The sequence below is a fragment of the Orussus abietinus genome, unplaced genomic scaffold, assembly GCF_000612105.2.
Source record: "Orussus abietinus isolate OABI.00-Male unplaced genomic scaffold, Oabi_2.0 scaffold25, whole genome shotgun sequence".
Classification (NCBI taxonomy): domain Eukaryota; kingdom Metazoa; phylum Arthropoda; class Insecta; order Hymenoptera; family Orussidae; genus Orussus; species Orussus abietinus.
Window position 1 is genome coordinate 146,399 of NW_019394504.1, and position 15,833 is coordinate 162,231.

Here is a 15,833-nt window from a genome sequence, read left to right on the forward strand (position 1 = left end):
CATTACGTCTCCCGATATGCGCTGGAGTTGCGAAACAATCTTTAGTGTACTCTTGCGAACACTCGCGGTGTTTTTCCAGATAAAACATTCGGTTCGACCGGTTTTATGAGTTACGGATGAGTTATATCCCTCGGAGATGTATCCGTTATGAGATTTCGTGTAATAGAGAATCTCAAAAGTAGTGTTGTGGTTAAAAATCGAATGCGTGGCGTTTGCTTGGAATTATTTCGAGTATTTGGACTTGATTTGTGACAAACTATTATTTTAGTTCATCTTAATCACGTGAATGGATTGATACTTTCATCGACGCCAATAGTGATCAAGGTGAGTCGAACATTGATTTTAAAGAATACATAATATCGACATAGACTGGAAAAAGGGTGGCACAAACATAACCTTGAGACGTCGACGATGTATCAGCAGTCTTGAAATGTTGCCTTGAAGATTTACATAAGTTTTGGCACAGGTCTGTTATCTATTAAAAAATCTTGTGGAATTATCTAGATTTACTTGTATAAAGAATGATAACAGTTATCGAAGTATAAATTGTATAGGTTATTGACTAGGACATTCTAGTGCATTTTCATTCCTTGTATATCTATGGAGAATAAGAACTAGTATATCAATTCCCTAAGTTATCAACATTATGAATATATCACTATGTATAAGGTACAAAAATATTTCGTTTTACAATTTTCATCTTGTTCGAAGGCCTTGGCATAATCCTGACGCATTAAAAATATTTACTATTTTATACAAAATATACTCGTGGCCTAAGATTATTGTCTAGGTTTTCATTCTCATGCTCTCTTCGCTCGATCGGGAATCGCTGATAATAATCAGCAGTTTTATCAGGAATTTGGGGATGGAAATAATCTTTGACGGACACATATTTTGGTCCACCGAAAGTGTCCAGAACGGCGATCTTGTATATCTTCAAGGTAGCAAAAAAGAAGTGATGATCTGTAAATAATGATATAATTAATAACACATTCGTCTACACTTAACTTTTTACGCGTTCATTACCCTTTGGCATGTGAGCTAGCCATGGGTGACGGCCAAAAACAGCTTCCTTTGCAGTTTCTATCTCGGCACTGTCGTTCTTAACCTAAAGTAAGATAATTATGCTAGAAACCATTTAGCGCACACGAAACAAAAACTAAATTAAGGATATATCTCGAACCGTTCTTGCTTTGCCAGTCAATACTATTCTGGCGCATCGTGGGTCCATCGGGTCCCAGTCCTTTTTCTTACAGTATTGTCCTTGTGCCAGCGTCATCATTAAGGTGACTCTCCGATCTTCCTACGCGATTACGAACGCAAAACAAACCAATCTTATTGTTTATTAATATCCTCGTCGTCGTAACCAAAGAAAGAGAGAAAGACAAAACTTACGGCAAGATCTTTACCCGTAAAGTCTAAGGGCGTTAGAAACATGTACGGGACTCCTGAACCATTACCCAGTGGACCGTCGCTGAAGGAAATAATATTGACAAAGGGGAACGACTTAATATCTTTGCTGCTGCTAATCGTTGCCACCGATGTCCAGTCTGAAATACCAGAAATACATCAACCGAACACCTCGCAACCTAACCAAGTAACTCAAAACTGCGCTACCCCTTGCACAAGCCTAACAAAAGCAAAGTCGACGAACCAACCTGCGACCAAAACTTCCAAATTGCTCTGTAATCACGTACCTATAAACTCTAGCTTATCATTGCTTTCTCACGCTTTACATAATGCAAAGTCAGCCGCGCGACTCTCGCTTTACATAACAAAACCCTCGCAAACCAAAAGAAACCTATAATCACCTACCAGCCTGATTAACGATATACCGTCCCATGAGAGCCGCGTCGTCGATAGGTGGAGGATCCCCGTTGGGGCGATCTTGGACTTTGATCTTGCGTGGTTCGTTCAGGGCGGACATCGCCTCTCCGACGCGTCTATCGTCCGCAATTTTCTGGACCTCGAGGGAGTCCGCCTCGTCTCGGCGTTCCATCTTGGCCTTCCATTTTTGAAACTCCTTGAAGCTCTCCCATTCTCGGTACTCGTCGAAATCGGCGTGCTTCTTGGCCTCGAGCAAGGTCGGGCTCAGCAGGAGGCACGCCGTCCCTAGTATCAACAGGGTCGCCTTCGATCTCATTCTCGACTGCGGCCGATAATCGCGCGTATAAGCTCGGCAGGTTTTCTTTGTCCGTGGCAACGCGCCGGAGCCCGCGAAATGTCCGTCTCCCCGCCTCTCTTTCCCTCGCGGCCGAACCGAGCGCTATCGGGTCTGCTGATTCACGGATGTTTGACGCGCCGCCAAGGCGCCCTTCTGACGATTTGCATCTTCGCGGCGCGTGCGCGCGCACTCCCGAGCGGATGCGCTTTTACGAAACCGCGAGCGACACCAAAAAGAACGATCGCCGCTTTGTTCATCGAGTTGTCGTTTTAATATCCTCGTCAAGGGGACGCGAATGTGGCATCCAAAAGCTCAATCGTTCATGGAAATTTACAAACTTTGCACGCTCATAAAATTTCATGTTTTATAAAAAATCTGAAAATATCCATAAACAAATTAAGAAAAAAAATTGAAGTTTTGGGGGCGTCAGGACCTTCCTTATAGCTTCCATATTCACGTTGTAAACTTTGAAACGATTCGATGCACCCTGCTAGGAGAAAAGTTTCATAAACGAGAGTCATAGAGACCACTTTGACGCCATTTTCGCATCCCCTTAAATGGCGTTGCGGTATAGGAAATGAATTATTAGGAGGGTTTAGTGATCGGAAACGTATCTTTCTTTGCCCGCGGCCGTTCGGAGGAAAGCTAAGCCGGCCGTGGCTGCGCTCTTTTGTCCGGTCAAATCGTCGGCAGGTAAATGACACTGTAAAATGTAAATGAAGAAAGGAGCCCCCGGCGACTCTAAGCGTCGGCACAACCGCGACTTCGGTTGCAGGCAATGGTTGTCCCGTAAATGCGCCGCTATTGTGCGCACACGTCCATTGTGCGGCCTGGTCTAAAAGTTCTTTGGTAATTATTCTACGCGGATTGGCTCACCGAGGCGGAAGTCCGCGAAATTACCAGGCGAACGAGCACAATTGGATCGATCCTAGGGGGAATCTTCGAATCCCGATAGAGTCGGCCAAGAAAGCGAGACGAATTCGAGGATTTTCCTCGACTCGAGCCTTGGAGGATAAATTTGAGGAGGAAACCCAACGTCGCGAAGCGACACGATGAACGTGTCCAGGAGCAAGGGGAATGGCGCCGAAAGAGGAACGCGGAGGTCCCTGCTCGCCAAGGATGGCACCTTGGTATTAAAAATCCCCCGGATATTGCTTCTTAATTTGTATACAAATTTATAGAGAATTTCATTAATCAGGACAATGGGACGCGTCGGAGGGTACGGCGATCCATCCTGAGCGAGAGCAACGAGGAGGAGGACCTGGAACTAGGCAAGAGGGACACGCCTTTTGCGGAAGGTCGACGGGGAGCCAGGAAGGAGAACCTGGGTATCCACCGATCGTGGGACGAGACTCGGTCGACCCGTTACTATCTATGCCGTGAGGAAGCTTCAAGGTTCTCTACCCGTTGCAGGAATCACGAATGCAAACGCCGATGGGCATCCCGACTTCGGCGAGGATGGATTCTCGCTCGCCCCCAACGGACTGTTCCCGTGCACGAGGAAGTGCAACTGCTACCTGGAGGAGACTATGCAGTCGCTGCAGAAGAAACTCTCGGTCGGTTCGCCAAATCTTCGAAATACCGGTCGGCCGGTGATTTACGATGTCGATGCACTCGGTTAGCGCAAAAGCTAGTTGGCAAGTCGAGCAGGAACTTCTATACTTCCCCCGGTAGAAAGCCGACCCGCGGGACGTTTCTTTATGGTAATTACAGTGGGCTCGAGGTCCTCCTTTCGTTAGGCTCAAGCGGAACTGCTGGACGACCTGGAGAATTCCGAGGACGAGGTGCGGTGCTGCGTGGAGTTGACCGAAAGCGAGCGGGAGCTCTTCGGGGACTCGATCAAAGACGACACGACGGTCTGCAAGATCCTGATCCGCGAGCTGGGGACGCAGAAGAGAGACCTCGGCGAAATGATGGACCAGTGGGTGGAGTTCGTCGAGAAAATCGAGAGATTCTCTCTAGCGGCCGATGATATTAAATCTAAGGTGAGAAGACGAGAGGTCGACGAAAGCCTTCCCTCGTGATTCCCTCGGTCTCCTCGAAAGCGTCTTTCTCCCGAAGAACGGAGACACTGGGATCCACGACTTGGCACTCTCGTAACAGGCTCCTCGTGTGACCCCAGCTAGTTAACCTCGGGCCGATGTTGGAGTCGATTGCCGACAGAATGAAAATGCTCGAGCTATCCGAGTCGGACGACTACGAGACGCGCCAGAGAGAGCTCGAGGAGATGTCCAAGAGGGCCGAGGAACGCTGGAGTAAACTCGAAGAACACCTCGGTGTAAGGCACGATTCCGTCCTCCGGGGTCTTTGGGGTGTATTATTAAAATAGAGTCGTGGGCCAGACCAGGGGAGACTCTTAAAATCTATTTTCGACCGTAGGAAAAATTTTATGTGTTGAAGCGCTACCTCGAAGCCGAGGATCGAGATCGCCGGAGTCGAGTCGAGAGGCAATGTCAAATCGCGGAGATAGACAAGGATCACCTGACGGACAGGGAAGCCGTCAAACTCGCCTTGAAGAAGATGATTCTCTGCATGGGTGGCTCTAGTACAGGGGCATCTGCCGACCGACTCAAACCTGAACCTCCGGAATTAGAAAAACCGGTCGTGACCGAAGATAGAACCATCTCAGGACCTTCCTGGGTCGCGGTCCCTGTAACGAACGCCTGCATTCCGGAAAAAATCCCGAGACAGTTTACGTGCAGACGATAATTTTAAGTCCCCCTTTATCCATATTTTGCGCACTGTTTTTTTCCTTCCACCCAGGGCCGATGATTAAATTATCAGGAATTATCTCGATCTCACCTTTGGAAATGACCGCAACGAGGATGAGAAATAATGTCGATTAGATTACGCCGATTGGGTGGCATTTTCACTTAGGTGAAAGCAAACTACGACGTTATTTCCCTGAAAGTATAACCGAATAAGCGGTGTTAGGGCCGTTCGATCGAAGTGGTCTTAACTTCCTGGCGAGTCGAAATGACCAAAAGCAGGTGTACCTCGTCTCGCCCGTTCCAATGCAGTGACCGAATGACGGCACGACAGAGCACCGTACATCAACGGCCAACAATGGAATCCATTTCTTGCTCATTGGGCACGTAACCTTTCCTCCTCGGCGAAAGTGCAAGTAAACGATGCCACGATTCGCTGCAGCTGCTGGCGATTCGTCAAAAGGACTCGAGGACCAGGGCCGTTCCGTCGCTAGAAAGTCTCCTCGTGACTTGGCTTCCTCGGTCGGTGACTTATCCACACACGAGGAACCGAGAGCGAAGATCCAGGGTGCCCAGGGTCTCTGCGGATCCTACGTCTGTGTTTATAAAAATTAACAACCTCCTTGGCTTGCCGCGATCCTAGTCGTTCACTCGGCTACACCTGGTTTAAGCGTTTCCTGGACAGGTAGACACTGTTAACAGCGACGTCGAGGTATCTCTTGCGTTTGTCGTCCTCGAGACTTTCGCCTACGGAAAATCGAGGAGACGCGCCCGAGTAAATTACTCGGTAAATTGGTCATTACGGTCCGCCGGGTTTACCAGCTTAGCTGCCATTATTTCCCGCAGGGGAAAGATCGAAAGCGGCATTTGGCCTCTCACCCTCTTCCTTGGTCGTATCTTTGCATCCCACTCCTGATGAGGATTCTCTCCCTGTTGCTCGTCGCTTAACGCGTGCCTCCGTCAATCCAGGGTGGTGTTGGAGAAAACTCGAGTACCTAGCGGCAAAACGTCCCTTCGTCATTGCTTTGTACACTTAAGGTGAAGTGAAACACGTCGAGGAACTTGAACAACGTCGATAAAGACGATTTTTCTAAATGCCTACGTTGCCGACGTTCGTTTTTATATTGACAGCTGTGTCGAATTATATTGTGTATTGTATCAAATGGCATATTCCACCAGTCGTTTTCGTACAATAATTATAAAGAAATCGAAGTAAAACTCCAGAAAATTTTCAATCATTTTTCATTGTTTTGACAAATTTTTTGACAAATTTTCATGTCAATTAAATTTTCACTCCGAGACCTCGTATTACCATGGTTTTAGCATAGAAGCGCATACAACACTTTTTTTGCCTTTATCCCGTTCAAATGCGAGTTTATCGATTACCAGAGTGTTCTAAATTCTCGTAAAATTGTCCTGACCCTTTCGATTCTCATATCAAAGACTTCGATAATTGTATATTGATCGAAATATGAGAGCGCGAGGCCATTTTGGTTCTGGTCTGGACTGAGTTAAACAAATTTTTTTGAAAGATCCAAATTTTTCATGTGTCAGGACAATTCTTAGCTGATCAGGAGTGATGTGTCAAAGTTTTGGACAGTTTGGCCTAATACCCTTAAAAAAAAGTGTTGTATTCGAATCGACTGATTTGAAGGATGTTTCACTTCACCTTAACGTTGAACTCGCTTCGTGGTCTTACCCGAGGATCCGGATTTCCTGGGGGCAAAAGAGGGAGCAATCTCGGAACGAGTGCTGATCAGTGTGGTTCTGATTTCAGCACCCGCGAGAGTCGAGGAGGCGTAGAGAAAAGTGGTCGGAGTCTTCTTCCGGCGATTCAAAGGTATTTAGGAAGTGCTCGGAGGGTGTCGGGACCCTCGAGGTAGAAGCCGCTTCCTATGTGGTCCGGCTGCGTCCGGATCGAGGTGATGCTTAAAAAAAGGATTCGCCAATAGGTGAGGGGGTAGGGGCCGCGGATAGCGAAGAGCATTCGTTACCTAAAGGTACGACTCGTAGCCTTTTACGGTAATGGAGCCGAATCAGGAGCTGCCCTTTCTCCGGTCCATCAGCAACGTTCATAGCTCCTTCGTCAGGTTCGTCAACACCACCAGGAGGAGCGTCGGCGTCTATTGGATCGACTATCAAGGACACGCCGTTCAGTACGGGATATTGTCTTACCGCGATTACCTCGACGTCAATACCTTCGTTACGCACCCCTGGATCTTCGTCGACGAGGAGACCCAGGATAGGTAAGGACGGGGACGCGTTGGGGTTGGTTCTCTTCCGTCCATCCTCCTCGAGAAGACGCGACGAAAAGTCAGGAGGAAACTGTCCTTTCAGATTCAGGGTAAACTGCAGCGACGTCTTCTTCCCGGAGGCCTGGTTCCCGAGGGACGTGGCCATTCGACCGGACGACCTCCCTCCAAGGGTGGAGAGGACTTGCGTCTACATCACGCTGCCGATTTACTCCCTCCGGGAACTTTGCTTGCGAGTCGTCAAGAGGAAACTGCGCTCAGACTGGCACGCCTTCCTTCTCGACATCCCCAGGAGCTTGCAATACGAGCTGGCCTCGATGTTCCCGAAGAAGACCGACCCCGTGGAGTCGTAGCCGGTTCCGCGCGCTCCTCTCGTGTCCGGAAGGACATACCAAAGAAAAATCGATTCCAGGAGAGACCTCGCCAGAAGCTGAAATCTCGCGAGATTCTCTAGCTAGCCTCGCTCCGGATCCTCCTGGGAAGAAAAAAAAAAGGAAAAAGATTAAACGAGATCGTAAGAGGAATTTTATCAGCCTTTCAAGACGGTCGTCGCAACGTACCGTCTCTTGCCGTAAGTTCGACTAGACGTTAACGCCATTCCATGCACGTTGGGAAAGCGGTAGGAATTTATTTTTTAAGAAACTCTCGAGTTCCGCCATTCCGAGGGGAAGAGGAATTATCCTCGTATGCGAAGGTACGAGGGAATTTTCCCGGTTCGATTATTTCTACGTCTCGATTGCGACACCTCGCTAGAATTTATTTCAAAGTTGGAACAGACCCTGGCGGTCCGCTGGGAGGATGAAAAATTATTATATTTATATGTCGAGCCGCGTTCATATTTTACTCCGAGGTGGGCCCGAATAAAGGGAGGATCCTTAGCGCGTTCTATGGACGACTTATGGAAAATGCATACGCGTCGAATCGGTCTACGAGTTTGCCGAATGGCCTTACCGCGTAAAAAGAGAAATTCTTCCCCCATGGCGAAGTCCTCGCGATCGCCCACGATGTCGGCTGCTGCATTCAATTTTAACCCGACCGCTGAAAATAGATAATAGCCTATTAACCTATGTTTTGAAGTACAAATGTGTTACGAAAATGTGTTGCCTTTAACGGGAGTGTTTTGCAATAAATCTAGCTTAATAAATCTGCTTCGCCAGGGTGTATGCTTTTCCACGTTTTCACCGACTCGTTGACGCCCCAACGAAAATCGATGCGAATGGAGGAACGTCACTGAATAGGACTCCATTCGGCATTCGCGAAGCTAGTTTGTGAATAATGCCAAAAAGGAAAAAAAAAATACTCGAAACCCCTCTACGTCGAATGGGAAAAAACGAGGAGGTCTTCATTCTCGCATGGTTACGCAAGAATAACGAACCCTCTATCTCGTTTCGCATGTGTGACTACACGTCGCGTCGCATGTACTCGCGTACATGCCAATTGGCCTCTGCCAGAGAAACATGTACCTCACGAGTCCACCTTGGGATTATTATTGCACTCCGTCGACGACGGTCCCACGTCCGCGAGCGTACCGTCCACGTATCGATCGCCTACGTTAAAATCGTCCACGTTTATCTCCGCACGGTAAGAACGTCGTAAACGTCCACGTATCGATCGCCTACGTTAAGGTGAAGTGAAACCCCCTTCAAATCAGTCAATTCGCATACAACACTTTTTTTTAAGGGTATTGGATCAAACTATCCGAAACTTTGACACATCCCTCCTGATCAGCTAAGAATTGTCCTGACACATGAAAAATTTGGATCTTTCAAAAAAATTTGTTTAACTCAGCCCAGACCAGAATCAAAATGGCGTCCAGCTCTCATATTTCGAGCAATATACAATTATTGAAAGCTCCGATATGAGAATCGAAAGGGTCAGGACAATTTTACGAGAATTTAGAACACTGTGGTAATCGATAAACTCGTATTTGAACGGGATAAAGGCAGAAAAAGTGTTGTATGCGCTTCTATGCCAAAACGATGGCAATACGAGGTCTCGGAGTGAAAATTTAATTGACCTGGAAATCACAGATGGCGCAGGGGGTCCCTCTTCAGCCAATTAGGGCCCCAGAAAGCATGAATCCAGAGGATTTCTGAAGTTTTACTTCGATTTCTTCATAATTATTGTACGAAAACGACTGGTGGAATATGCCATTTGGTACAATACACAATATAATTCGACACAGCTGTCAATATAAAAACGAACGTCGGCAACGTTGGTATTTAGAAAAATCTTTGTCGACGTCGATCGAGTTCCTCGACGTGTTTCACTTCACCTTAAAATCGTCCAGATTTATCTCCGCACGGTAAGAACGTCGAAAACGTCCACGTATCGATCGCCTACGTTAAAATCGTCCACGTTTATCTCCGCACGGTAAGAACGTCGGAAACGTCAAGCCAAAATTTCGGCACGGGGAATTCTTGGCACGCGTGATAGCGATAAAAATTTCGGTTCACTGGCCTGGGGACCCCTTGCTCTCTAATTCCGATTGTTCCCTCTTCGCCGACTCGAATCTCGGATTCGTTTAACGGCCGCCTAGAAAATCGCGCAATACCGCGCGGAAAAGGGAACGGAAGGCCCGATTAGGAAACGCGAGTTCGTTATCGGATTCACGCCGCGAATAGAGACTCTCGTTTCCCGAGAAAAAGCGTCCCGCGAAGTGCCACTCAGGTGGCTCGACTATACCGGATGCGTCTTCGGCCTTAAGGTGAAGTGAAACACCCTTCAAATCAGTCGATTCGAATACAACACTTTTTTTTAAGGGTATTAGACCAAACAGTCCGAAACTTTGACACATCACTCCTGATCATCTAAGAATTGTCCTGACACATTAAAAATTTGGATTTTTCAAAAAAATTCTTTAACTCAGTCCAGACCAGAACCAAACTGGCGTCGAGCTCTGATATTTCGATCAATATACAATTATCGATGGTTTTGATATGAGAAACGAAAGGGTCAGGACAATTTTACGACAATTTAGAACACTCTGGTAATCGATAAACTCGCATTTGAACAGGATAAAGGCAAAAAAAGTGTCGTATGCGCTTCTATGCTAAAACCATGGTAATACGAGGTCTCGGAGTGAAAATTTAATTGACATGAAAATTTGTCAAAAAATTTGTCAAAACAATGAAAAATGATTGAAAATTTTCTGGAGTTTTACTTCGATTTCTTTATAATTATTGTACGAAAACGACAGGTGGAATATGCCATTTGGTACAATACACAATATAATTCGACCCAGCTGTCGATATAAAAACCAACGTCGGCGACGTAGGCATTTAGAAAAATCTTCTTTATCGACGTTGATCAAGTTCCTCGACGTGTTTCACTTCACCTTAATCAGCCGTTTAACTCTTTGAGGCACGGTGGTATTAAAAGTGTCCCACCTTTTAATGCGGTGGGGTATAAATGCCGTGCCTCAAAGGGTTAAAGGATCGCCTTCGACCGTTCTCTCGAGGAGGCTCCTCGGATCGGACGAATCGACGGGCGACGCGTCCCCGGGATCCGATGTCCAGCGTCGATCCGATCCGCGTGCTGGATATATCAAGTGACGCGTGACGTCACGGGAGTCACGTGGCCGGACGCTGCTCCCAGTAGGTCCAGAACCGTCGAACGGTTCGTACTCTCCAGGCGCCGAAGCCGATACGGAGGCTGCGGCGACCCCGCGTCCATATCTCGGGCAGTCGTCGCGACGGAGCGGCTCTCGGCGCAGCTTCCCTCGGCGGTCCAGCCGACTCGTGGCGGCCGCGCCGAGTCGCGCGGCACCGAAACCCATTTCGTGCGGAGCCCGCGGACCGACTCGACGGGTGGGAGTCGAGAGAGAGAGAAGTCGCCGGCCTCTTAAAGGAGAAATCCCCCGACCGCGCGAATAATCGTCCTCGCCGCACCACGCGGGGAACACCACGAGGAATACGCCGGTAAGTGCAGGATGCGGAGGCGGGGGTGGGAAGCTCGACCTGGAAAAACGAGGTACGCGGTAAATCGAAAAAAGGATGCGCTCGACTCGTCGCACTTTATCGGTCCATCGATCCCGATTAGCTCCGCCACTTGGGCTCGATCGCGAGGCGGCCGGAAGAAGCGGATAAGCGCGTTACGCGTCATCGCGGAAGCCCTCGGAAGAGACTCTCGAGGGAACTTTTTCTAGACGTTTTTTCCCTCCCCATTGCCGGCGGGATTTAGCGTCCCTCCGCTCCAGTTTCTCCAGGATTCGCGGCCGCTAGCCTCGCCACGAGGAAGAAACGCAGTTAACCGGCGTAATAATTTATCTCCCGGATTACGCGCACCCGGGAAAGAACGTCGTCCCCTCATCGTTCATCCCGGTGGTCGGGGTAGGGTTAAGTGCAATTTGAGTTAGCGTTGCAGAACCCGGTACGCGACCTGCTGTCCTCGGTGGATATTTTTTCCCCGCCACCCTCTGGTCGAATAAAAATTTCAAAACGTCTTTATCGGGACTTTGAGGTGATTCTCGTTGGAGTTCCGCAGGAGTCCGGGTATTTCCAGTCGTAGCGATCCGTGCTGGATGGACGTAGGTGCGTGCAACGATCTCGATGATGTCACGCTCGAGGCGAGGAACGTATCGAGCATATGTACGGACCTCGCTTCTACATACGTGACTGGAAAAATGTAGAAGGCGAAAATAATGGCATCGGGTACCGCAAGAATCCCGGAGAACGACGAATAATCTCGATTCAAGTCCCCCGGTAACGCCGGGCATTCCCCGTCTCCTCGACACGGTTTTCGGCACGGTGACCGGCAAAGCGGTATATAATAGTCGGGAATAGGCGGGAACGAATCTCGGTGAGCTTCTTACGGTAGCGGTAACGAACGAAAACGAGCGAAAAAGCCGACAGAGTTCGAGCCGAGTGGTCGCCGATCTTCCTAACCAGCCCGTTGAAAAATCCAGCGAAATCGTTCGGTTGGATTTCAATTAAATTTCAAATCAGCCGCTTCTGCCCGCGCACTCGACTCGTCTTTTGCGCAATGCCGCGGTTTACCGAAAGCGACGAAAGCGGGAGCCCATTATTTGTCCTTCGGATTACGATGCGTTTCGCAATGGCGGCGCGGTGTCGATTGAATGGAAGAACCTGAAAAAGCGGAAGGGAATATTTATTGGAAGCGATTACCTCTGGGCAGTCGGCTGATCTACTCACTTATTTATATCAACGTCCTTTTTGTTCAGGCGTGTTATTTTTTATGTTGCTCTAGGTTTCCCGGGCACTCTTCGCGGGAGAGATAAAAACATGGCGGCGGGAGTGATAACCACGCTGACCGTCGTAATCGTGGCCCTCGGAGTTCAGAATGCAAACGCTGAGCTTTACACCGCTCTGGCGGACATGGAGGAGCTCTTGGAAACGGAAGCTGTACTTATCGGCACCCTTAATGGGTACATCGAGGTGCAGGAAAAACGACTGGACACTCTCAGGAGGTACTCCACGCGTATTCATAAATACAGCGGCGTCCATTCATCCTGGAACACGGAAAAAAAGGGGGAAATTATGCATTTAGATGAAAATCATGAGTAGGGAAACAGCGCCGAAAAATGAATACGAATATAAAGGGGTCACGGAGAAATCATTGTAAGGGCAATGGGCACTTAAATGTCAGCTGTAACTCTCGTAAGCGCAATTCCGTGCAACGAAAAAACAGCCGGAGGCACTTTAACGTTGCCTTAGAAGATTCTCGTTGCGTGTACGTAAATGCAGCCACGCGGTAATTTAGAATAGAGACGAGCCTGAAAGTCCCGACTCCGAGGCGGTCGCCTTCCCTCGGCGCCATTTTCACTTCGACCGCAGCCCACGTTATAATTCTACGTTACAAGTTAAACCGTAATTTGGCCGGTTTTCAGGAACGTAGACGAGTACGCGAGAGAGCACGAGGAAGCGTCGCGCAACATCCAGCAGTATCTCTCGAACCCCATCAACGCCTATCTCCTGATAAAGAGACTGACTACCGACTGGAAGAGGATAGAGGAGCTGATAACGCAAGATGTGGGGAACTCATTCGTGGAGAACATCACGAATTCCAGGAGCGACATCAAGTTCCCTTCCGACGAGGATTTAAACGGGGCCGCGGTCGCTTTAATGAGACTGCAGGACACTTACAAATTAGAGACTGCACAGATAGCCAGGGGCGTCCTCAATGGCGTACAGTACAGTACCGGATTGACCGGTAAGAAAGAGATTTTAATAAAAGTTTCGATTAAATTACTGGACGCCTGATGGTTCTTCTTTCTTCCAGCCGGCGATTGCTTCGAGCTGGGTCGACAGTCTTACAACAATGGCGATCACTACCATACGGTGCTCTGGATGCAGGAAGCCATGGATCGTCTTCAGGACGAGCAGAACCGAACTTCCGTCACCAAGCCGGACATCTTGGAGTACCTGGCCTTCTCCACGTACATGCAGGGTTGGTGCTCCGTAACTTTATTACGTCCCTCCGAAACGTGTATCTAAAGAAGAGTATTTCATTAGGAAACGTTGCACGAGCCCTGACTATGACGAATGAGCTTCTGGAGTTGGTGCCGTCGCATCCGCGAGCTCTCGGGAATCGCGTCTATTATCAAGACGAGTTAGAAAAGAAAGCCAGTCAAGTGAGGAAAAAACGCGGGGAAGATGGCGAGGATTCGATTACGCCAGGCCAAGCTTTCGCTATAGTCGAGGAAAAGATCAAGTCCGTTGAAGAAATGACCGACCGGGAAAAGTACGAGATGCTCTGCCGCGCCGAAGCCACCATACCATTGGAGATACAAAAAAAACTCAAGTGCAAATACGTTGATCGAGGATCCCCTTACTTAAGGATCGGTCCTTTCAAGATGGAAGAGGCGTACCTCGATCCTCGGATAGTTATCTTCCATGATGTTATTTACGACGATGAAATCGAAACTATTAAAAGACTGGCTCAACCTAGGGTGAGTCATCTAGGTTTTCTTTCCGATGTTAGCAATGAACTTTACTAGCGGATGGATGTAAATTATCCTGCCTTGCCTCCATCAGTCCCACTTGGATAATTTCTGTTCAGTCAGACGTCCCAGTGGTTAATCGGATTTTTTTTTATTTAATGCTCATTTCGTCATTGTCTGTAATATTTCTTTTTTACAGTTTAAACGTGCCACGGTGCAAAACATGAAAACCGGCGAGCTAGAAACCGCCAATTACAGGATCAGTAAAAGTGCTTGGCTTCAGGAACGTGAGCATAAACATGTCGCTGCAGTGTGCAATCGAGTTGAACTCATGACCGGACTGACCATCTCTACCGCCGAAGAGTTGCAAGTTGTTAATTATGGCATCGGTGGACATTACGAACCTCACTTCGACTTTGCTCGGGTAAAAACATAGTAACGAAGTACCTGCTCTAAACAACATCGCAATCGTGAAGTAGTAATAAATAATTATTATTTCCATCACACAGAGAGAAGAGAAAAATGCATTCAAGAGTCTCAACACCGGAAATCGCATTGCTACCCTTTTATACTATGTAAGTGAGATAAATGTTATAGTTTTTCTGAAATATTTTACATGCTTCGGTGTTACACACTTTTACAGATGAGCGATGTCGAACAAGGCGGAGCCACCGTTTTTCCAGGACTTCGTCTTTCGTTATGGCCTAAGAAGGGAAGCGCAGCTTTTTGGCATAATTTGAAACCAAATGGCGAAGGAGATTATAAGACTCGGCATGCTGCTTGTCCGGTATTAACTGGTACTAAGTGGGGTACGTTTAATATATTCTCCATAATTTAAAAAAAAAAAGAAAAACCTATGACGTTAAGTCATTCAATAAACTTTTTTATTTTAGTTGCAAATAAATGGCTTCATGAAAAAGGTCAAGAGTTCCGGAGGCCCTGTACGTTAGAAAATCAACCACCGGATTATGATGTGACCAAATACTGATAGATTCAACTCTCCCGCATAGGAATTAAACTCAATGAGTAATCGTGCGGACTCTGTTGTCGAGTGTTCCGATATAGTGACATTCATTAACGGCAGAACCTCATTGACTATACCGATGCCAAAGTCGTTATCATCACCATTATCCTAATCGTAATCATTCACGTGCCCATTCTTCACGCCTTGGTTTTTTTAACCACATTTCCTTTAAAGACAATATCGTGCTAAGTGTATTTAGAACTCGGACAATGAATAACAAGGATCAAAACTCTTCTGGTATGCAGGTACCAGGCTCACGTTGTTTCAACCATATACTTACAATGGTTGTAATTTCTGTGGGAAACCGATAGTAATACGAAACAATGCTTTTTAACTGTACATTAAGCAAGTGATATCATCAGTTGTAAGAATAGATTTACAAATTTTTTTTGTGCGGAGACAAAAGATGTTGGAAGATCAGCACTAACACTGCCAAGATAAGAATGCGAAACAGTCGATAACGTAAGATGTTTCAATACCCAATGTAAATCAGTACCGCTGATAAATGAGAATTAACCGTCGAAATACGATTGTAGATTTAATATAATTTTTTCTATATCAACAATTTGTACCGAGCGCCAGTTCTTCCAGAAAAATTTGTAATAAGGCAAAAGAATTTCTGAATTCTTTGATAGCGATAAGTATCCATCGTCGACTTCCTTTCCCTATCTATAAAAATCCCACTATTAATTCTCTTTCAAATATTCAAACAAAACCGTTCTGTAATTTTATTACGTTCATGACTCTTATTTTCTTCTTCATTTTTTATCTGCTTTACTCACTT

At 47.1% G+C, this 15,833-nt stretch overlaps 3 protein-coding genes across 6 annotated transcripts; 2 read left to right on the plus strand and 1 right to left on the minus strand.

Annotated features, from left to right (window-relative positions):
* Positions 1 to 38: 38 nt before the first annotated feature.
* LOC105697653 (prolyl 4-hydroxylase subunit alpha-2) lies at positions 39 to 15,611 on the plus strand. Of its 4 annotated transcripts, none has more exons than XM_023432551.1 (12): positions 39 to 324; positions 3,578 to 4,149; positions 6,650 to 7,118; positions 7,210 to 7,695; positions 12,333 to 12,552; positions 12,973 to 13,295; positions 13,365 to 13,532; positions 13,598 to 14,034; positions 14,225 to 14,449; positions 14,535 to 14,600; positions 14,669 to 14,834; positions 14,919 to 15,611. In XM_023432551.1, exons 5-12 carry the CDS (start codon positions 12,368 to 12,370, stop codon positions 15,011 to 15,013), a joined length of 1,665 nt encoding a protein of 554 aa, XP_023288319.1. In that variant the 5' UTR covers positions 39 to 324; positions 3,578 to 4,149; positions 6,650 to 7,118; positions 7,210 to 7,695; positions 12,333 to 12,367; the 3' UTR covers positions 15,014 to 15,611. The 4 variants fall into 4 exon arrangements, with proteins under 4 accessions (XP_023288319.1, XP_023288318.1, XP_012276583.1 ...); XM_023432550.1 differs by lacking the exon at positions 3,578 to 4,149 and having other exon boundaries at positions 6,650 to 6,712; positions 6,825 to 7,118; XM_012421160.2 differs by lacking the exons at positions 3,578 to 4,149; positions 6,650 to 7,118; positions 7,210 to 7,695.
* LOC105697654 (protein CREG1) lies at positions 489 to 2,241 on the minus strand. Its single transcript, XM_012421164.2, has 5 exons — positions 1,816 to 2,241; positions 1,396 to 1,550; positions 1,184 to 1,303; positions 1,027 to 1,108; positions 489 to 963 (listed from the first exon to the last, which is right to left on the minus strand). The coding sequence occupies exons 1-5, from the start codon at positions 2,141 to 2,143 to the stop codon at positions 752 to 754; spliced, it is 897 nt and encodes a 298-aa protein (XP_012276587.1). The 5' UTR covers positions 2,144 to 2,241; the 3' UTR covers positions 489 to 751.
* LOC105697497 (von Hippel-Lindau disease tumor suppressor) lies at positions 6,898 to 7,477 on the plus strand. Its single transcript, XM_012420856.1, has 2 exons — positions 6,898 to 7,118; positions 7,210 to 7,477. The coding sequence occupies exons 1-2, from the start codon at positions 6,898 to 6,900 to the stop codon at positions 7,475 to 7,477; spliced, it is 489 nt and encodes a 162-aa protein (XP_012276279.1).
* Positions 15,612 to 15,833: the final 222 nt, after the last annotated feature.

Bases quoted from the DNA above. Each gene is read 5' to 3' on its own strand.
- LOC105697654 (XM_012421164.2), bottom strand. From the start codon at position 2,143: ATGAGATCGAAGGCGACCCTGTTGATACTAGGGACGGCGTGCCTCCTG. The intron at 1,551-1,815 runs GTAGGTGATTAT...CTGGTATTTCAG, and splicing joins GTATATCGTTAATCAGGCTG to ACTGGACATCGGTGGCAACG. The intron at 1,109-1,183 runs GTTCGAGATATA...ATCTTACTTTAG, and splicing joins TGACTGGCAAAGCAAGAACG to GTTAAGAACGACAGTGCCGA.
- LOC105697497 (XM_012420856.1), top strand. From the start codon at position 6,898: ATGGAGCCGAATCAGGAGCTGCCCTTTCTCCGGTCCATCAGCAACGTT. The intron at 7,119-7,209 runs GTAAGGACGGGG...CTGTCCTTTCAG, and splicing joins GACGAGGAGACCCAGGATAG to ATTCAGGGTAAACTGCAGCG.
- LOC105697653 (XM_023432551.1), top strand. From the start codon at position 12,368: ATGGCGGCGGGAGTGATAACCACGCTGACCGTCGTAATCGTGGCCCTC. The intron at 13,533-13,597 runs GTTGGTGCTCCG...GTATTTCATTAG, and splicing joins CTTCTCCACGTACATGCAGG to GAAACGTTGCACGAGCCCTG. The intron at 14,835-14,918 runs GTACGTTTAATA...TTTTTATTTTAG, and splicing joins ATTAACTGGTACTAAGTGGG to TTGCAAATAAATGGCTTCAT.